Source organism: Poecile atricapillus, chromosome Z (assembly GCF_030490865.1).
Source record: "Poecile atricapillus isolate bPoeAtr1 chromosome Z, bPoeAtr1.hap1, whole genome shotgun sequence".
Lineage (NCBI taxonomy): Eukaryota > Metazoa > Chordata > Aves > Passeriformes > Paridae > Poecile > Poecile atricapillus.
The window spans coordinates 114,825,462-114,848,692 of NC_081289.1; the positions used below are offsets into that span (position 1 = coordinate 114,825,462).

Below are 23,231 nucleotides of genomic sequence, written 5' to 3' on the forward strand. Positions count from 1 at the left end.
TTTTTAATCTGTTGCTTTTATCCATTTGAAACAGACATAAAGCACTGTGTAAAGTGCTTTCAGATTCTTTGCCTTACTCTACTCAATCATCTTTTTTGGTTTTTCTTTTAGTTCTGTAAATCAGATAAAAAGTTAAAAGGAAGTCCATGCTGAAAGAAGGCATCCAGATTCCTTTATGCCACACAAGGATTTTGCAAGACCAAGGTCAACCAGGTAAAGAGGAAGCTGGAAAAAAAATGTGACTATTTAAAAGCAAAGTTAGCAACTAAACAGTCAAGTTTCAGTTCAGTTTTAAGTTGATTAATTTCAGGAGATGATCAAATTTTATAGTCTGTCTTTAAGTGTCAAGCCAAGACTGTATAATTATCTTTTGACTATGAAATCTTGTTAATTCCAATTATGAAATACAAGTCACCTTAAATCTTTCAAGTACATATGTTTCAAAAATAAAAACCAAGGTGTTCATGTTCTTGGATATCAGAAACACAACACCTGGAAACACTTGTTTCCTTCTAGCAGTCTTCTTACATCTTCGTTTTGGCACTTGTACTCTTTCCCCACTTCCAGTCAAGAGATATAGAAGAATAAAAGCTTCTAATCACATACAGCTCTTACTTTACCACTTCTAGTATTAGGCTTTTTGTTTCTCCAGCTTTGATTCCCATTTAAATGGACTTTTAGATCATAATGGGATAAATCTATCACTGATTAAATTACTTTTTATCCAGTGCTACAGTTGTAAGTAGGTGACAGTTATAGCCTGTACTTTCCTTCAAGTAATTTCAGCATAGCTTGATATTTGAGAAGGTATGCTAATATTCTTTTATTTTCTTCATAGTGAAAAGATTTTATGTACTTATTGGTCTACTGCCCAAAATTTCAGTTGGAGAAGGAGACTATATATGTCACATTCACATTTGATTTAGAGAGAGTATACATCCTGATGTTCAACTTCCATGCCAAGCAATAAAGGTAGAAAAACTATCAAGAGAGTCCCAGTTTTATGTCAGGGAGTTAGTTCTGTTCCCTAGATTAAAATAACTGAAAATAATAAAATCTATTTTGAATTCCCAGTCAATATTCTACCTAATATCACCCTGAGAAGAATTTTTTGCCAGGTTTCTTTCTTCAAACTTTTTCTTTCGAGCAGCAATCATAAGCTGCACTAGGAATTAAAATAAACCCCAGAAAAAGTTAAATCAGCACAGTATTGCTATTTGAGGGCTTGCCTCATTTTTCTTCAAGCTACCTGCTGAAGTAGAACTCAGAAGGTTCATTTTTAGTAACCAAACATTTCTTCACTATCTATCTGATAAATCATGATGACCAAAGCAAAGTATACATCTTGTTTTCTAATTGAGAGACACAGACATCTTCTTTATTGAGAAGTGATGAAATTAGTCACAAAGCACAAATTACCACTTGCAATTTCTCGATTTACCTTTTCTTCACACTTGCTGTTGCTCAAGACTGGACAAGATGGATCCCTGGAAATGTGGTTTGGATGAGCAGAATCTTATTGGGCTATCTCAGAATGAACCAAACCCAAATACATCAACTGCTGCATGTACTTGTACTCCTTCAGAACACGCACAATAGTTTTTAAATGGAAGCCTGCCTTATATTTAGTAAACATTACTTTAGTGAGGGAATTTCATGAAAAGGCATTCCTAGCAATAGGAATACTGTCAGACTTGGTGAAACAGAACACTTTTAGATGATGTGCAAGTATCAACACCTCTTTCACTGTCTGTACACTGGAAATATACACTCATCATCTGCTAGAGTCCTTAGTTCAATTTTAGTTCTTCTATTCTAATTTTTTCTTACTGTAGAAGGATAAAATTTTTGGGGGGTTCTTATGATTCTGAAACACTGAAAAGAAAAATCTACCTCTAATCTTCACAAATGCAGGGACCAGGGAAGCCTCAAAGCCAGAGATTACATACAACAGTTACTGTTTTCCAATATAACTGATTAGCTGCAGCTCTCAACTGCATCAGTAGGCACAAAAAAAGTTAAGGCAAACTCTTACTTGTAAAACAGAAAAGAAAAAGACAGCAGAGCAGCACTGCTATTTAAAATAATAATAAAAAAAAGTTTAGAATAAGAATTGAACATCAAAATTACACAAGAGACAAGAAGAAATATTAAGTATTCTAAACTTTTCTGTGTGGGGTTTCTTTCATTTTGCAAATGGAAGAAAGCCCACGCAGAAAAATTTAGAATACTTAATATTTCAAATGAAGACAGCTTAATAGAATCAAATTTCATTGCTCAGAAAAGGAAAATTATTTTGTAGAGGTATTTCCGAGATTTAGATTTAAGGCTCAATAAGAACAGTATTTTTGGAAAGGCCAGACCCCATAGTCAAGAAAATTTATCACAACATATATTTATCAGAAGATACTTTATTGGCAGCAAATAGAAAATTGTTACTCTCATTCCCTGATGTTTCATTTTAAAGATAAAGCTTTTCCTTCACCGCTTTTACAGACTTGTAAATTCAGCATTGTAAAAAATTAAAACAAAAAAAAATTGTGACAATAAATTAAGAAAATGTGAGGAGGAGGAGAAAAGCCCAACCCATCACTGAGAAAACGTATTAGAAGCAATAGAAAAGTTATGCAGTAGAATTGAAGTATCATATTATATTCTCCTTCCAAGAGAACTCTGGGTGTTTTGCACATGAAATAAAATAGCAGCAAAGAAAAAGGATAAATACAAGTGCATGGGTGTCCCACTGGAACTTTTAACCAAAACAGTAGTACTCATCAGAATCAATTTTGGGATGTTTATGCAGAGACTGTGAGTCCTCCATGGCAGAAGAATCACTGAACTTGTCCATATCTGATGGGGTTTGGTGACCAGGGACATCATCCACTAATGTGTCCAAATAACTCCCCACTGATATTCCATCCAGTCCATCACTACAGTCTTGTAAACTGTTACAGCTGCCATGGAGGGATGTCTCCTGACTTTCTAGCAAGCTGCACAGACTTCCACTCAAACTGCTGCCTCTGCTGGCAATGGCTTTCTCTTCAATCATCCACTTGATTGATTCAATACTTTCATTGATGAGGAGGAGCTGGCGCATAAGCTTCACATCAGTGGCTCGGAGATTAACCTACAAGGCAAAAGTGATAAATTATTTTTTTCATAATCAAGCCAAAGAGCAGGCTTTAATGGATTAAAAGAAAACAAAAAACATTCCAGATTTAATATATAGGACAAATCTACTTCAATAACTACTAAAAAAGCCCACAAGGAAACAAATAAAAAATGCCAAAAGCATAGTTACACTAATACTTTCAGTGAAGGTCAGGCTAGAACATGTTCAGCTCCCTAAGCACTTCCTTAACAGGACTGCTAGTCAGGGACAAGACTTGTGTGCACACTGGTACAATGCTGTTTAGATGAGAAACATAGCTGCTATGACAACTTCTGGGGACAGCCTTTCACTAATCAGAGAAGCAAGACACAAAGCCATTTCTATTTACCATTACTCTAAGCTACTTACATCTAACAGACATCTAGGCATTCACCCAAAGTTACCCTTACTCCGGCTACTTGGGCAACCTAAAATTTTCAGATATGCATAATTTGGAAAAAAACTTGTGGATATTTAACTTTTACTCACACTACTCCCTCAGTGGACATGAAAATCTTCTGTATAAATGTCTGCGAGTTTAAATATTTAACTTATTAACACTAACTTTCAGTTATTTAAACCCATATTAGATGAAGTTCAGAGTTAACCATATTACAGACATGGAGCAAGCATTTGCCACAGCTAACTAAACAAAACGTGGACATTAAGAACAAACTCTTACTTTCTCACTTAGTTGTGGTGGTTGATACAAACACACAGAAGCATTATTAATTATTATTAATACACAGTGCTACATTTAATTTTACAGTGTTACATTTAATATTACAGTGTTACATTTCACAGCTATATGAGTTAACCATCCTAATGTTTTCCTTAATGAACAAAGTATATAAGCCACTTTTTACATCACTTCAGCTGACAAATAAAGGTGAGACCTAAGGTTTATATTCATTGCTTTCTTCTCTTCATCTGAAACTGGAAAAAAAAAAATCTGTGACCCTGTCTTATGTACCATATTGAAAATTTGAAAGACTTCACTCAACTAAAAAATAAAAAAAACAAAACAAGTAAGAACTATTACAGACAATAGATATTTTATACAATTATCCAAGTCCACAACTGTTGTACAAAAAAAACAGCACCTGTATTGTTCATACACAATGGACTGGAACAGAATCAGTATTCTTGGGAAGCAAAGACTGTATCTTGTTTTGCTAAGAGTATAATCTGGACATGATCCTTTCCATACTCAGATGCCATCTTCTCAGTACCCCAAATTTCACTGACCTGCAACAGTTGCTCAAAAATTATTTTTAATGTATTTTTATTCTTTTATTCTTCTTGCAGAAGATTGTAGTGGATCCAGCTGGGACTCCTCCTAGCAGCCAGTATGGTTTTGTTCTCTGTATCTGTGACTAAACCATGTTGGTAGAATTCCAGTGCTTCAGCTCTTGCTGAGCAGTGAGTGCAATCAAGGCCTTTTCTGTTTTTAACTCCACACCCTCAGCAAACAGATTAGGACTGAGAAAGTTGTTTGGAGTGGACAGAGATGGAAAAGTTGATCCGAATTCATCAAATGGATATTTCTTGCCATACAATGTTGTGCCCAGCAATAAAACCTGTGCATTTGATCTTTCCTATACAGCTGCTGCTTGGGGGCTGACTTGGTCTACTGGTGGGAAATGGTGTGTTGCTGACTTTGCATCACTTGTTCATTTAATCTATTTCCTTCATTTTTTAAACTGCGTTTATCACAATCTTCGTTTTTCTCACTTTTGTTCTTCTAATTTTCTCCCTCGATCCCACTGGAAGGGCAGTTGGTGGGTGCTTAGTTACTGGTCCGGGACAACCTAACGCAAAGACATTACTTTGCCAGTAACAGACTGCCTTGTGTAATTGCCACATGTATTCCCAGCTTCCTTTCCCAGTCCCCAGAATGACTTCTGAATTATTCTCAATCCAGTATCACAAGATATAACACAGCTAATCTGGTATTGTGCAAAACAGCTCTACCTACCATTCATAGTTTTAACAATACTGCCCATCTATCATTGTTTCAGAAGTGAAATCTGTTTTTTTATGAAAACAGATCGACCATTTTGTAGTTCTCCTGTTCAAGCCAATTCCTCTACTCTAACCAATAAATCACTATAAACCATTTGCTCGAAAACTATGCTGTCATGAAAGCAGTAAATTACCCAACTTCTTAAATGCAACTACAGACCTCAGTAACTTGAGTATAAACATGCTTGGAGACAAGTTTCCCAAAAGGCTGATTAAGGAAATGTTTAACAGAACTAGCACCGACATGACTCAAATGAAACAGCCCCTTTTAGATAAAGCAGACATCTCATATATTTCAGATTCAGTTTAGGAAATAATTTTTTTCTCTAAATACAGCAACAGCTTCAGCATTTTTGTGGAACAGCCTTACTGGAAGCAATTCTTTGCATTCCTGAGTACTAGAGTAGTCCTCCTCCTAGCTACCATGTCATTCCAAGGCTCCCATATCAAGAGTGTGCTTTTCCTAAAGAAAATATGAAAAAGTAGTTTAACAAGTGTCATCTTTCTTTAATATGGTTTACTTCATCATCTGTTCGGTAACACAAAAATGTCAAAATGACATTTTTTTCCCCTTATGTGCTTTAGCACAGACACAATTACATTAGCTTTTACTCACTTATGTAGCTGCAACCCATTTATCTTGGAAGTTGTTGGAGTATACAAGCTGGAGTGTTTTTGGAGTAAACAAGTCAGTCCAAGATGATTCAGCTAGCAAGACTAAACACAATAAAATCTCACCATGCTTGACAGCTCCATTTGTTATGCACAGTAACAGGTGCATTTCAGGAATAATCTAAACAGTGTATTGCAGCTAATAAAGGCTTTTCAGAACAGTTTTTGTAGGTGTCCTCTGAGTTAAAGTTAGAGCACAGGACCACCATAGGGAAGGTGTGTGTTATTATGGATCAGTCCTCAACAAAAAACTTATGGTGTATAAAGAAAACTACAAGAAAGTGAAAACTAATTTCCTGTTACAGGTTAACTTTTATATATTTTTGCTTAGTTTTGATCTGTATATTCACAATAGTGCTGGTCACAGGAAGGATACTAAATGCTTAACACTAAGAGTTAATCACAGCAAGAGAATCTAATGAAATTAAAGTGACAGGATCTTTTCAAGTAACACATTCTGGTAGCATCAATGCACAGATTAGTGTTCAGACAGAACCAGAACTTTAATCTGGAAGGAATAGCTGGACTAAACACCTGTCTGTGCCTCCCTCTCATTAACTGCTATTCTAGCAAAATATTTCTTCTTCTCTTTTGGTCTTCTGTAATAAAACATACAACACTGTCATAATTTATTCAAGAGTATTGATATATATATATATAAGGGCTTTTGTGTATGTATATATGCAGAGAGATACACAAATATTCATGTTATTTTTATATACAATGTGTTGTTTTTGATAAAGAACTTGACAAGGTCATTGCTTTTAGAATAAAAACTCTTAATGACCAGGACTGCTAACAAAGACAATTACCGCTTCCTGGCAGTCACCCAAAGTAGTGCATTAGCCGTCCCTAGCCTGATCACTTAGCATGTGGATCAAAGTCACAAATGTAGTCACAGTTTCAGCAAAACAGCCTTGCGTTTTGCTGCTGCATGTTCTGCAGACATAGCTTCCAGTCAGTTCCAAACAGAGTGGGTCTCCTTCCCCTCCAGAAACAGCAAAGCTAAAATGTCTGTTAAATGTCTGCACTTCTAACCTGTGCAAGCTATTTGAAACTCTAATTTCTTCCTTTTAAATTCCTGGATTCACATAGTGCTTCTTTTAACTACAGGAACTCTGCAGGAATATTAATGGCAACCATAAAACATAGTTTGAGGAAAAGTTATCCATAAGTTTATTTAAATTATTTCATTTCCATTTTTTTTCTCAACACTTTTATATTTTGTGCTGTAAAGAGTCTACTAGCAAAAGGAAAAGAAGTGAGTGAACCTAAATAATAAGGTATTTTTTTCAGGACATGTCTTTTAGCCAGAGCACAGTGAATTAAGTCCTCACAACTCTTCGTATAAGACAAAATCTTATACTTACAACTTAATGGATTCAGGGAGCTATTTAAGTCACTCAGATCAGAAGCTCTGCCCTGCACAGAATCTCAAGACAAATCTAGGGTTGGCTGCTCTGAAATCTGCACCCTAAAACATCTTGAGTTTGGACACAAATTCCATAATACATGGAAGAGGATGGAAGCAATAACAAAGTACAGTACTCCTGGGAAAGCCCCTCAGAGGTTCAGGCTTGGGAAGACTTACAGAAGATAACAAACATGTGGAGAGGTTAGATGAAACTAAGTGCAGCCAATTCCATCTGCTGCTAAACATTACCATACCCCCATCTCTATCACACTTTTTACAAAAAGAATTTCAAACCAGTAGAACTTTTCCATATTAAACAGGTGTACATGACCACTGTGGTTCAGGAGTATTAATGCAACTACTGTTTCCATTTCCTAGGAAGTGTCAGAGATAGCCTCCTGCTTTTCTATTCAATGTCTTCCATTTCCCATATCATTTAGGATGAAGAGCTTGCCAGCTATGCCTATTTCCCCTTTCATTTTTAACAGGGAGATTTCCTCATGTTTTCATAAAATAGTAAATTCCATCAATTAATCTGAGATGCAATTAAAAAAAAATCTAACAATCATTGTCCAAATAATAATTTGTTTTGCATTCTGAGATGTCTCATTTTCAAAAAAGTCAACCTTATTCCACTTTCTACTGGTGCTACTTTTACTATTACAAGCACTGCATAACAACTTTTAAAGTAACTGAGGAAATTAATTTACAAGGCAAAGATGAGGGTGAGGAAAATAAAACAGCGACTGGCAATTACTCAAGTCATATCAAGATACAAATATAGTAAGAAGGTATATAAGGATAAAAAAAATGGTCAATAAAACCTCATCAACTAATTCTGTGAGACCATAACAAGCTAAAATACCATAAGCAACTTATTCAAAATCCAAAATTCAGGATATGTTAATTCAAGCATTATTTAACTGGAGTCACCAAGCTAACATGTTTACAATAGGGGTAAATCTGGTGACAGACAGGATTTGTTTATTAAGCATGAAGCATGCCATTTGAAGGTGAGCAAGCTCAAAGTGATACTAGAACAGCTTCTCAACACCACTGAGTAAAAGACACACTCTTTTTTTTCCCCATTTAACATGTCTAAAATAAAATAAAATCACAAAGAACAGATAATGTCTGCTCCTTTAACACAAAAGATGACTAATGGGCTGTGCAGGACCTACATCCTACTTAAATGAAAACATATGCACGTGCATGTCTTTAAACTTCTTGCCTGCTTCTAAATTGTCCCACTGATTCAAGGTGTTTACATTGGTTTCTTCATATAATTGTGCTGCTTTAGGCAATGGTATTTCAGGATCAAGATGAAAAGAATTAGAATGTCTAGGCTGACTTCTGAATTTGAACTTCTCCTGAATCTGAATCTTCAGAATCTCCTGTTAAAAATGCAGGGAGTTTTACATGACAGACAGTAAGAAGGCAAGTTTACTGTCATCAGCTGGAAGACATCTTCTACTCACCAGTGGAACAGTAACTTCTTGGGGGAATGTGCCACATACACTCCACAGCAAAGCCAACCAACTGGTAAATTCAGACACCACAATAATTCAAGCTAAACCAACCAACCTGACTGAAACTCTGTACGAGCTCTCTTAAAACAACGGACCAAAGCCTGGCAAAGAATGAGGCTGTCAGAGTCAAGGTAGGTGCTGCAATGTTCATCATTATGCCCTGTGTCTCTGACTGTGATTTACCTCACACTGATTTAGCTGAACTAAATTTCAGTCAACAGTGATACATGTAGATAAACAGCTTTTTCTGCATCTGGTTTCTTTCAGCATGGACTTGTGTTATTATGTATTGCTGTATTATTTTCCCATTTATTTTCTCCTGGTTTTTAGGCTTGTGGTAAGCTTCAGACAATGAGGGAGCACATACAAAAAGCTACATATATACAGAAAAGCTAAATTTATGTGATCCATTGTTGATTTGTAGTTCTAATTTGTTCATCTACTTTCTTTCAGCGAAGCGAGCAAGTTACACTGACCTTTCTCAGCTATACTTTCATAATGAGTCACAATAAAAATATTGTGGCAGACCAGAAGTTTTGATTTCTTAGTTTTCGACTTCTTTTGCAAGAGATTGCAAAAGGAGTCAAAATTTATACTCTTGCATCCCTTGAAGACTCTATAATTTTTAAAACCCTCATGTATCAGATATTTTAGGTAGCATTCATTACAATCGCTGAACTCCCAGCTGCTCATAAAAGTGAGTAGTCTGCACCCATTGCTACTTTAAACAGAGGCTCTAGCCTAGTTACTGTCCTGCTGCAGTTCCTGCATTTCCACTGCAATCCTTCACCATGTCCTTGCAGTAAGTATTTCCAGACGTCCATCTGTAAAATTTGGCAGTCACATAACACAACTTTGGTAACAGTGACTTTTAACTAGGAAGAAGACAGACCTTGTGATTCCACAAAAGGATTTTACTGTAAGGAGAACTGACCAACCCATTAGCTAAATCAAGGAAGTGGGCAGATCAGGTCTGAGCCACCACTGGAATAATGCAGGAGAACACACCAAAATAATTAGGAAGCAGGGCAACTTCATGAGACAGCAAGTTAGTTCAGTAGGCAATGAGATTAAATAACTCAATGAGCAGGCTCCAAGGACATTTCTTGCAAATATATGAACAAAATATTATGCTAATATGGTTATCATCTGATACAGGAAATTACCATAGTGGCAATTTAAATGTCTCTTTTAACACCCTATTTTAATATTTTAATTTTATGTATACTAATTGTTTCCCTTATGCTCAACAGGAAAATACATACCACCAAGTTGAGCAATTGTTTAGTCATATTATCTGTGGGGGGTGGGGGGTGGAAAAAGTGAATCTCATGGCCTTTTTTCGTTGCCTTGAAATATGCATAGTACTTGTCTGGGGAGTATATGTGGGCCTGCCAGGTGCATTAACACTTTTGATAATAAAATATCAATGATTAGGATGAATCATTTGATCAGTAGGGTACATTTTCCCTTTTAACATTATACTGTTTGAGGTATCTTGTATGCCTAAATGGCTTGAATGTCATAAAAAATTCCCAGGGAGGAAAGTATATTTTTGTTTGTTTTAGTGTTTTGGCCATCTCTTTATTTGACTGTGAAAAGGGAGAAACTATTTAAGTATCTCCTATGTAGATATGACAATGATTGTCAAAAAAAAAAAATATGATGTACAAATGAGAGCAAGTAGAGGGAAAAAGAAAAGTTATTTAGTTAGGTTCTTATTTCCTCACCTCTTGTCCAAGTAAAACAAATGTTAAATAAGCTCTTTAAATAAATATAAGTACCACAGAATTCAAAGAGAGAAACATCCAGTCTCAGAAGGATGAAAAATATAAAAGGAAAATCCTGACTCTTTTAAAGTTTAGTTGAATTAACATGAAAGGGAGCAGGGACAAAATGGGGATTTGCAAGGAGGAAAAACTTCTAATGCTGCTGGAAAGTTTTACTGAAGGCTTCCAAATATCTCATACTGCTGTCATAAAAGCATCATCTGACCTTAGAAATGTATCTACTATGACAAAGGTGAACATGTCCAGAACAATCCATAATATGGACCCACATATGCTGACAGACAAGATAACTCCACTGCAAACATTCAGGTCAATATGAAGCTGCAACATTTGGCTGTGAGTGTCAGAAAGTGTTACAGCAGATGGACGATCACAGCATCATTATAAACTGTTCTGGACACCAGCCACAATGCAGGACTGCATGTGTCTTCTGACCAAAACGAAACAGAACTGGGGCAAAAGAACATATCTAAGTTCTTTTTTTTTTTCCCACTTGATACCGCTCTCTGCCTCATTTATGTTTGTCTTGACCAAAACATAGTCTTAGAAACACTACACAAAAAACAAGAAAAAATACAATAACCACTTCATACCTGTTCATCCCTTCAAAGTGAGTAACAATACTGGCACTATGGAAATATACTCAAAAGCATATAACTAAAAAAAAAAAGAAGATAATGGTGTTTGCTTACAGGTATATTCAAAGTTTGAAAATATTACCTTTATAGAGATAACAGTAAAGTTTGGAAACATTTTAAAATGTAAAAAAAAACCCAACCAAAAAACCCAACAACAACCCCCCAAAAAAACCCCTCATCAAAACACCCAACTCATTTTCTTAAATCACAACTGAGACACAACAACAGTAATACTGGGGAGAAATCTGGAATCTCTTGAAATTCAAGTCTGCTTTCACAATACCACTGGAGAGACACATACAACTTAAAAAAAAAAAAAAAAAAAAAAAAAAAAAAGTCTTTGTCTAAATCTCTCCAGAATTCAAAATGGATTTTGTTTGAAACAATTCTGTGTTCCTGGAGATGAGGTATATCCTACTGAAAGCATATTTTTAATCTAACAATCAAATCTCTAGTAAAGGCAACCTACAGTCCTATTTACTGAAGGTTTATCTGGATAAGAATAAAAAATAACTTCAAAGACAGCTTTGGTATTATAAATGATCACAAGTGCTACTAAAAATTATTTAGTAGTCCTAGAAACTGATTTGCTGATCACTGAGATTTTTTCCCCTATTGAAACATAATGAGTGTTACGTTTGAAAAAAATTAGTATCTTTAAACTAAGGAGTTTTGTTTAAGTTTTGTTATGTTCCCTACACAGTCTGAAAGCACTAGCAAGTCTGAGGTCTTTCAGATAATATCAAGGTGGCTATTTTTGAGTCTTTCAAACAAAAACACTTCTAGCAAGCTGAAATACTGCAATTGGCCAGCGAGCAGGCTGTTGAGAGCTAAACCAGCTGCAACTTTTGAGCCCTTTTTGGCTCAAAACTCCACAGACTCCTTTGTTTCCCACAGAACATGTCTCAGCTATTCATTCTGGAAGTCACAAGGCGTGATTATAAATGTATATTAACAATTAAACAAAGACACATCCTATGCTTCTAGGTAAGGATGTGAGAAGGTAGTAAAAGTAGTAAGTCATGAACTGTAAACTTCAAGGCAAAACCAAGGTACTCTACGCAACATTTTATTTCCATGTTATTTGTTCCCTTCTCTGATCAATAACTATTATCCACACCATATAGTGCAGTCCTCAGCTTCTCCTACACCACTCCAGCTCGTCATATTCCTCTCTTTTTATATTCAAACCAGTTCTCAGCAAATATTTCTACACAGAAGAGCACTGGGGCATTTTGGTGTGATTCTAGTTCAGCAAAGAACATTAATCATAGCTATCAATGCAGTTACCAGATGGATGAGTAGCTTTAGAAGGAATCAAGGTCATTGCTTACATTTCCCATTTCTTTTCCTAGCTACTAAGCTAGCTGGGGAGCAAAAATAAGGTGCAGGATTTGCAAAACATGGCAAGGAAAAGACAAATATGGCCTTTGTGAATAATCAAGGGTAACCTGATTATTCAGGTTAAACGAAAGTACTAGTCAAGGAAAACACAGCAGATTTGGACTAGAGACATCTTCTTAGAAGTATTTGAAAAGGGCTGGCAACAGCTCTTCTGAAGTAATTTTGTCATTAAACTTCATCAGAATACAAATTAATAAAAATGAAGGAGAGAAATTACAAAATATTAAAGATCATAGTGCTGCTTTGGTTGCATTTTCCTTCTTGTCTGAAATGGGTGAACTGATGCCCTGCAATAGTGAATGCCTAAATAGCTTTATGAAGTTACCACCACAGAAGCGTACCTCATCTGGCTATGGGGAAAACAGCAACTGTGCCTTCACTCCCCTGCCTCTGTCACAGCAACCAGTGGCAGGTGCTAACAAAGAAGGATGTAAATTCCACAGGACCTCGAAGAACACCACTGTCACTTTAGTATGCTAGTAGTATTGCTCTTCTCTTGCAAAGAGGCTTTCTCCTCTCTGCTGTAGCAGGAGTTACAGTTTTCTCCTACAAACCTGTAACATTAGAACCCTGCCATACAACACCACTTGAAATAAAAATACTTCATTGCACTGCACAATTGTGCCAAGACATGTGGACAAGCCATTAACATTCACAGTGGTTGAAATAGCCCTGTGAAGGCAAAATGCAGCTAAAGTCACAGAATAGGAAAAGTCCTGTAAAATATATCATTCTGGCTTCATATTTGTTCCTCTCATAGCTGTATAGTTTTGAGAAGACCAGAAAAATAGTCCGAAGTTTACAATGTCTCCTTGATTGACTTCTTTCTCCAAGTTGTCATGTTTTTGTGCAGACCCATCTAAATCCCATTAGTCAGAAAACCTTCCTGCCCATGGAAAGGATTCTTCAACACTAAAACCAGCATTAACCCCCTACATTGCCACTGTTTTATTATTAAGCACTGTGTTCTAAACATGCACCATTTGCCTTTGTCTAACAAAGAAAATGGTCTGTACTAGTAGTGGCCAAACTCCACCCTTTCAAACAGGCCTTTCCTAGGCACTCCTAATAAAGGCACATATTAATCTCACTCCAGGAAGAAGAGTAGATATTCAGAATCAGAGAAGCACAGAAGAGTTGGGGTTGGAAAGGACCTCTGAAGATCATCTAATCCCACATCACTGCTATGGCAAATTGAACAGGACTGAGTCAGGCAGGTTTTAAAAATTTCAAGAGAGGTAGACTACACAACCAGAAAGCTTGTAGCCTGTTCTGGCTTCCAGTCACCCTCAAATAAATAAGCTTTTCCTATTTGGATGGAACCTCATGTATTTCAGTTGGTTCTCATTGTCCCTTGTCCTGTCACTGTGCCCACTAAAGAGAGTTTGGTCCCATCTTCTTGACAACCACCCTTAAGTTATTTGTACACAGTGATAAGATCCCTGTTCAGCAGTCTCCAGGCTAACTTGGGCCAGTTCCTTCAGCCTTTCCTCCTAAGAGAGATGATACTCCATATCCCTAGCCATCTTTATAGCCCTCAGCTGGACCAGCTCTCCAGTAATTCCTTGTCTTAAACTTGAAAGCCCAAAATGGATCCCCAAACAGCACGCCAGAGATAGCCTTACCAGAGCTGAGTAGAGGTCAGGTATGCATATAACTTTCACTAGTTCTAAAGAGGTGGCTAAACAATACAGATACTATTCGTCTTTCCACAGAAATGCTTTATATTTTCCTCCTTGGTGTCAGGAATGTTTTTTTCTAGTCATTTATAATTACTGGAAGGATCAAGGTCTGAGTCTGAAGTTTTTAAATTAAAAAGTCTTTTACATGGAATATTAAGAAAGTCATGTACAATGTTCACTGTTTCTCATAACCAAGTGTCTGAGCTAACAAAAGCACTGCAACTATCTCAAATACAACACCTCTTTAAACAAATGGAAATTCTGTAGGCAGAGAGGGGAAAAAAAAAATACAAAGCAACCAAGCTGTTCTATTTTTGTTTCTACCTTCGGGTAAAAATGTGTGAGCTTGGAAACACTCATTGCATTATAGTTCTTGGATGTGTTTCCTTCTGTACCTGTGGAGAGGCCAGTTTCATAGCCAAACCAGAATGCAGTAAAATGGATCTTCCTCTGGAAGCATTTGAGTCATGAATGCAGCTGATATCTAACAACAGTGAACAAAATCACAAAATCACACAGTAAAGTGTTTAAAGAATCTGAAACTCCCAGTAGTTAAATAGCAATTTACCATGGTTGTAAAGTCACTAAATGTTTTCACTTCATCTCTCGCTGCACCCAGCAGGGCCAACCAGCATTGAGAGTTTATTGTACAGCACATGAATACACGACTGAAACATTCGGTATCTTCTCCGGAAGCTTAGCTAGTTTGTGTTTACAGTTAATTATGTTAATTATAAAATGTGCCATTCCATTCTCTTGACAAACTGAAAGTGTTAAGAAAGGCTAGTTTGGTGAAGAAAGACGAGGATTGGATTGCTGAGGCCAGGGTTGCACTGGTGCACAAGTATGCTATTCTCCATGTTTATGGAAACTCTAGGCGAGTTTGCATATCCTGAAAAAATGGAGTAGCTGACTTTATACACTTATATACCTGACCTATATATACTCTCTAGTGTCCCTCCTTATCCTCTTTTATGGAAGAAGAGAAACCTCTTCGAGAGCTACTTAAAGAGGGGAATCCTCAGATACATTTTATTCTACATGCTCATCTTCAGGCAGGCACCAGAGGGACTGAACCACAGAACAAGCGACCCGTGAAATAAATGACCATCCCAATATCTTTCTAGATTTGAAAAAGCTTGAAAGCTTGAACTGTGTATTTCAAAGATGTAATATAAGATGGCTTATGGACCCTCTGGATGTGTTTTGGTCACTCATTCTGGTCACCCTCCAGATTAGGGCTGCTTCCAGCTGCTTACCACAATTTCTTCTACCATTGGAAAAAGCTTATAATTAGAAACCACATTTAAAGGAGTAAGGCTGGATAACAAGGCCTGTGTGAGTCTGTCTTAACAACAAAAACATTTCCCTTTTATTATGAGATTGTCTGTAATTGTCTGAAGAGGTCTTCATCTTTACAAACATTAAATTGAGAACCATCTTGTAGAACTGCTTACATACAGCAAGTAAAACTTCCATGTTTATAAATGCAAGTTAAATCCATCAGAGAAATTACACTCAATTTAACTGAATTGCAATTGCTTTTCAACAGCTCAGATCCTGTCTTTTTTACTCCTGTAACTTCATGTTCATCTGCTTCAGATTCCAGTAACCGGCCTGCCTTTCAGGATATGGACAGAAATTAAACACATGGAAAATACACATGTCCACTGTGGAAAGTTTACTAAGTTTTGACCTTGAGGGTAGAGAACAGACAAATAATATAGTAACCTTTAAAACATTAATTGAAAATGCATTCTATTTCTTTTACTATTTACTGTTAGGAAAAAGAAAGTATTGAAGAGTAGAAATGTACTTGTTGGCCATCACCTCTACTTAATGTTTGGTATTGTGCATTTCAAACTTTTCCTACTCATACACAAAAGGTAGTTTCAAATTGTTGTTGTCATAAGTAATCACATAAAAGAAAGCATCCACACAAAATTACCACACAAAATGATCAATGGGCTGGAAAATCTGCTGTAAGAGGAAAGACTTAAGGCAATAGGTCTTTTGTCCCTAGGGAAGTTTTGGGGATAGGAGTATCCCCTCACAGCATTCCAGTAATTTGGGCTGATACAAAGAGGACCAGGAGAGCTAAATACAAGCTCAATTTTTTTTCAGTGAAGACAATCATGACAACAACCTCCCCAGTTACATGGCTGAGGTTTTCAGGACGGACAGGGTGCTTGACAATGTCACCCAGACTCCCTTTCCTTTGAAATGTGAAATCAGATGGTTTTCTGAAGTGACTTTATGGAATAGCCCTTCCACCCCAGGTTATAATATGAAAGCCATGCTGTTATGCTGATTTCATCAGAAAGGTTATAATCTATTTGCTAAAAGTTATCATAAACTGTACAACTCTGTGCAGAAGTAGTCTAGTATTCATATCATTTCATTACAAATTGTCAAGAATCAGACTTCAAAAATCAACTTCAATGATTCTTCCATTCTTGAAAAAATAACCAGGAAGGAATAATGAAATTATAATACATATTCTCTGAAATAAAAGCTGGCAAAAGGCTCACAGTACATGGGCAGTCTAACTGCAAATCTTGACTGCAGTATCCCCGAAGCTGCTGTGATGATTCACACCAGACAGATCATTTCATGGACTATAGGCCATGCAGCAGCTAACAAGTAACCCTAAGTCGTCTGTACTTCCTGAAGACTAAAACCCTTCAGCAGCTTCTATAGCTGAGCAAGGACAAACAGACATAAACTCTGACGACAACATCGAGATGTTCCACAATTCAAATCCTTCTGCCAGCCACAGAGTGAGATTTGCCAGTCAAAACATATGTTTAAATATGCATCACTTAAAATAACCTTGGTCATCTCATCCTTCCAGAGATGATATGAAAAGATGGAAAACTTGGCAAAGTTCTGGCACTATAATTAAGCTGCAATTTTTCCTTATTAGACTTATTTTCCCTAAGGATCAATCTACAACTCCGTTTCAACATGAGTCACTGTTATGATCACTGCCCAATCTGCATTACATGCAAAAATTAATAACTCCTCTACTACATCATGCAGATTGGAGGGTAAGAAGAGAACTTGCTAACAATGTACAGGATTCCTTTCTCAGTGAACTTCAGGAGGACTTGGGGAAATAAGTTAATTTCTATTTCTGTATGCCTTCTCTGTAGGTCTAAGACCCTCATTTCAGGGATTCACTGAGTAATGCCTCATTAAGAAACAAAGGTTAATCAAACTCTCCTGCAAAGTTTTTGACGCTTCAACACTAGTAGTTTTATATTTAAGATTTTATCTTCAGTCAAGTTTTAAGCAAAAATTACAATTAATCTAATCAAAAATCAGCATCTGATATACAGCTTTGCATTGCAGATCTTGGCTTCAGTTAAGACAACTGATGTTATCATACAAAATAGTGAATGTAGCAGCCTGTACCTACAGCATGTGTTAAAAGAGGTATTTCAAGTCACAGTTGTAGACTTTTTTAAATCAGTGCTTCAAAGAAACTAATAAATGTAGATCCCCTGCAACTGTGGATCTAATAAATCTAAGCAAATATGATGTTTATCAGACTGTTTAGAACTGCTAGAACAGAGTTATAACAGCTCTGCCCTCCAACCTGAAACTTCATTATGTGCTAGGTATGGTTAAAAAAAAAACCCCTAAAACGAATTAAAAAAGCATAAAGAAAACAAGACAATCCAAACCATTGAAAACACCAAGAAGGACTGCCATTGCAATTATCACATTTGCCTTAACTACAGTTTCATTTTGTAAGGGATCAATGTTATTTGCCTTTAAAAAATAGTCATACTAAAATTGAACTAGAAGAACAAAGGAGAAGAAAACTAATGAGTTAGCACAGGAATATGCCTCTGTCTCAAATGGCTTTAGCCTAAATCTGGCATACTCAGCTCCTTGAAAATAGGATTGCTTCAATTACTTTATCCTTCAGTCTAAAAACTGCTGCACTCAGTATAACCAGTTGGATGTTCAGACTCATAGAATTTGATTCTCAGCAGTGTTCACTGGAAGAAATATCATTAGATGTTCCAGCATTGCCACCGACCCCTCAATTCCAAGACACAGCTTCTCTTTTCTGCCTCTAATATTTTTATGTAAAACATTTTTTATTATTATATGTAATGCAGGCTATACTGTATTTATATTTCTAGCCTGCAAAGTGACATTAAAGAGCTGATTTTGTAAACCTTTGAATTAAAAGGAAAAAAATCCCACCCAATCTTTTTCTTTGAGTGTTGAAGAAAATTTCCCTTTGAGTAACCCCAGAACTTGTGAAAGAGAAATGAGGCTTTAAAGCAGTATCATTTCAGGCTGCAGAATGAGCCTCACAGATTATTTGCTGCAGTGAAGGTGCTATGTGTTGAATGGTGACTTCAGGGCCATGGTACACTAGAAAAAAGGCTGCAGCTAGAAAGGTTTATGATCAACTCCCAAACAGAACATTACACCTATAAGAGCACAGGAAGAAAGATCTTAACAGTAACACTGTGACAAATTTCATACTGAATCAAGGGTCAGATAGTGGGAAGTATTCATTCCACCCAAGTTTGACCAGAGCACAGTGTTTTGACTCATGCTGGCAATTATATTTTGCTTCTCCTCTAATTTATGGCCTTTTAACTCAAAGGTTTTCAGGATCCAATGTGGATTCCATGGCCTTCATGGGAAAATGGAGGATAAGAAAAGGGAAGTGAACCTGACCAAGCAGGACTGTAGTTCAAGAATGAGACTCTGTGTGTTTTGTGTGTGATTCCAGTGACCATAAGCAAAATCACGCTTGAGGTAAAAAGAACCATTTTGAACAACAAAAGAATCTTAAAGAGCAAGGAAAAGCTTCAAGTGCTTCACCCAGCAGATGGACAAGTTGCCCCATACACCCCACCTATTTGTCAGTTACTGTAGCTCACAGTCAAAACCAGCATTTCCAAGCCAAATAAAAGAAGGACCTGAATAACCTTGTCTTTTATGTGTTTACAGAAAGTTTGTCCCAAGTCTACAACAAGCAAATAAAAAAAGCAGAGGTAGGTCTATCCAAAATCCAGTGAGTGGGCTGTAGAAGCTGCCATCATAGTACAACTACAAAAAAAGAAGTTTATTGGATGACACTTACTTTTCTAAGCTTCTAGTCTTTTCCACTGCATGTTGACTACCACAGCATCTATAGACTACTCTTCTACACGTCCAAGACCTTCTATGCCTTGCAGCAATGCCAAAGAAAAATGCATTAGAAAGAGGTGTGAAATAAGAAAATAGAGGTTTTGGCTCCATTTTAGAAGTGATATGCAGTAAAAAAGAGGAAAAATATAGAAAGGAAGCACAATTTTCGCTCGATATTGTCCTTAGATTTATAAAATATGTCCACTAAGAAAACTGCAGAGGTGAAAGCAACAGATTAAGAAGCTGAAGAAACCCTCGAGGTTAAGGAAAATCCTGAAAATTCCAGAGACTAGAGAAAGAAATCCAGGAAGGTAATTCACTTTCACACTCTGGATTACAAAAAACAGCTGAGAGCATGAAAAATGTATACACAGGGTACTAACATTTCACCAGTCATTGTACTGGTGGTTTAATGGGCATATACAGACTAGAAATCAGATGGGAATAAGATTATAACTGAACTCCTCTTACACAGCATGAGAAATTAGTTCAGATAAGAAAAGTTACTCAGTCATTGATGTGAGGAAGAACAGGAGAGATCAAGGCTTTTGGGACTAAAACATGTTTATGCTTCGGGAAGGGAGAGAAAAGAGACAAACTGGATGGGGGAAGGAAGAAAAGGCAAAAGGAACATTGTGACATGAAATTTACAAGTGTGAAGTAGGTGAAGAGACCAACTTGAAAGGAAAAGGTGATATGGACAATTCACTCGGGTCCCCCTCCCTTCATAGACCTAGTTGTCTTGACATGTAACAGTCCTGCCAAAAACTGGCTGCCTTTGCAGTCTGACATTCCATACATTATAAGCCACCTGCAGATCACTGTACTACCACTGTGCAAGTTTAGAACTAAAAAATAAGCATGAGTTAAGCAGTGTGGTACTCAATATTAAAACTGAAATTGCCAGTGATCCTTACCTTAAAATCATAGAATCACAGAATAGCTTCAGTTGGAAGGGACATTAAAGACCATCTAGCTCCAACCTCCCTGCCACGGGAAGTGACACTTTCCAAATGACAACACAAAGGCATCCACAATGTCTCTGGGCAACCTGTTTCTTACCCTCTGAGTAAACAACTCCTTCCCAACATCTCTGAATCTATTCTCTTCCAGTTTAAAGCTGTTCCCCCTCATCCTGTCACTCTGTGCTGTTGTCAAAAGTCCCTCTCTCCAGCTTTCTTCTTTGGCCTGGTCTAGTCTGAAAGGTGACTAAAAGATCTCCACAGAATACACTGATAGTTTGATTTGTGGAGATCTCTTAAATAATATAAAACCATACAACAGCAAGTGTAATTTATGAATTTCATCTCAAGTTTAACATTACCATCTTGGCTATTAATTCTTAGAATATCCCAGCACCCTTACTCTTTAAAAACCCCTTACAAACCCACACACCTATGTACCTATATGCGGCACTGCAGAGGAACTTGTGGCATGGAACTGCACTCATTCACACAGAACGATATTATTTACTGTAAATGTTTGAGTTCCAATATTGATACATAAAGTTATCCCAACACATTGCCAGAAAAATCGCCATCCCACCCTGAGCAAATTTCATCCCATTTTCAAATAAGCTTACTGGCAGGAGCTATGGGAAGAACTGCTACTAAAAAATGTCTTTTAGGACCCACATAACACTTACACGCTAATAAAAGTGGAAGCTATGCCCACATATCTGAGGTGCCCTGCACTGTCAAGATCATGTGTACTGAGTGTTCACTCATCACTTGGTCACTTGCTTGCGAAGAGTTTCCTTTTGGTTTGCCTTAGAAAAAATTAAGCCAGTTTTATGGCACCAGTTTATGGCAAACAAAGTTATTGAGATGATTTTGATTATTGTGATGATACAGGAAACATGTAGGACAAACACCTGCACTAAAGTAGTAGAGTATCTGAACTACATAAGAGTATAGTCCCATCACAAACCACAGGCAAAAGAAAATACACCATTCAACCAAAGTATAAGTAGTTGTTTTTTCAAGAATTACTCTGCATCATCTGCAGCCTGTTTGGAACTAATTAAGTCTCTGTAGATTAAAGTCCTGCAATCAAGTTCCTGAATTCCAGGCAAAATTTCCAGCCCGAAAATATCCTGTGCGCCTTTAGGTGTTAGTCACGAGCAGGAAACAGGTGCAATGCAGAAAATGCAGTTACAACATCGGGAGAGTAGTGCATTATTTCGTTTATTGGTACTCCAGCTTTCAGTACTTCTAACGAGCCGACAGGAACAGAAGCCAACTACGAGTCCCTGGCGAACTGCCCCGCTGGGAGGAAAAGAGCCGACAAGTCCCTCGCTCTACGCCGCACGGACGAGCGACCTCGTGTTCTCCCTGCCGGGAGCAGAGCCCTCGCTGCCGCCCGGGGGACGAGCTCTCCCGGGTGCAGGCAGCACCTCCTTCCCGCGGCGGGCCGGCCGGCCGGCGGGGCGCAGTGCCCGTCCCGGGCCGCGGGGGGCGGCGCTGCGGAAGGGCTGCGGCCGCCGCCGGCTACTCACCATCTCCTGCCTCAGCACCTGAAGTTTCGTCTCCAGACGGGCCAAGGCGGCAGCGCGGCGGCGGCGGGGGCCGGGAGCCGCGGCGGCGGGGCGAGCCGGGAGCTCCTCCCCGCGCAGGGGCCGCGCCAGGCTCTCGGGCACTTTGCGCCCCAGCTTCTGCTCGACGTCGCGGAGATCAGGCGGGGCGCCGGGCTCCATGGCTCGCCCTGCAGGGGCCCGAGGCGGCAGCGGCGGCACTACCCCCGCCCGCGCGGCCGCTGCCGGGGCGCGGAGGCGCTGAGAACCGCGGCAGCGCCGGGGACGGCGGATGCGCCGTGCGGGACACCCGCGGCGGGCATGGGCATCTCCCGGGCGCACCAGCCCCTCCCGCCCCCTCCCCGGCCGCCGGGGAAAGGCAACAACGGCCCCGCTTCGTGCAGGAGACCGCGACGCGCCTCGGCAGCTGCGGCCGGCACAGCACGACCCGAGTCATCGCCCGTCCCGCCCGGCTGCAACTTTAAAGGCGCGGGCAGGTGGAAGAGGCGCGGCGCGGCCCTCCCACCGCGGTGCCTGAGCGCACAGGCGCGGCACGCCCGCGGCCCCGGGGCGCCCCCGCCCGGCGGGGACTGCGCCGCCCGCACCGCCAGCACCGCCGGAGCGCCCTCGGGACAGCGGCCGGGGGCGCGGAGGAGAGGCGAAAAGAAAGGGAAAAAATAAATAAAAAGGAGAAGAAAACGAAATAAAGATAGAAGAAGGGAAGGGAAGGGAAGGGAAGGGAAGGGAAGGGAAGGGAAGGGAAGGGAAGGGAAGGGAAGGGAAGGGAAGGGAAGGGAAGGGAAGGGAAGGGAAGGGAAGGGCTAGGACAATAAATAGGAAAAGAAAAAGAGAAAATTGAAAAGAGAAAAAGAATCATCCCTTCTAACAGGAGCATAAGTACAGTGTGAATGGTATTCCCAGTCATCAAGCAGATTTTACTGCAGGCAAGTGCATTTCTCCCAATCCCCCTTAATATTTCTGCTAGTTTTTGTCCCACTCTTCTTTAACAAGCAAACCTTGCAAGCTGAGTTAGTTGCTCCATCTGATATCAAGGCACATGTTGGCTGTGCAGGTAGCAGTACTGGATGTCTCCTGTTGCTCCGTGTCCACGATGTTCCTTGTCCCATGGCACTGAAAAACGTTTTCGTCACTAAAGTAGGAATAACTGTATCTGTGGAGGTACAACTGACACATGTCAAGGTGGTTGAGAAAGTGAGGCCAGCCACTCTTGGTGTTAGATTCTCTGTAACA

General features: G+C 38.7%; 1 protein-coding gene across 1 annotated transcript; it reads right to left on the bottom strand.

The window, feature by feature from the left end:
• Nucleotides 1–2,269: 2,269 nt before the first annotated feature.
• On the bottom strand, nucleotides 2,270–22,163 carry LURAP1L (leucine rich adaptor protein 1 like). Its single transcript, XM_058826177.1, has 2 exons — nucleotides 21,966–22,163; nucleotides 2,270–3,127 (listed from the first exon to the last, which is right to left on the bottom strand). Exons 1-2 carry the CDS (start codon nucleotides 22,161–22,163, stop codon nucleotides 2,753–2,755), a joined length of 573 nt encoding a protein of 190 aa, XP_058682160.1. The 3' UTR covers nucleotides 2,270–2,752.
• Between the last annotated feature and the right edge of the window lie 1,068 nt (nucleotides 22,164–23,231).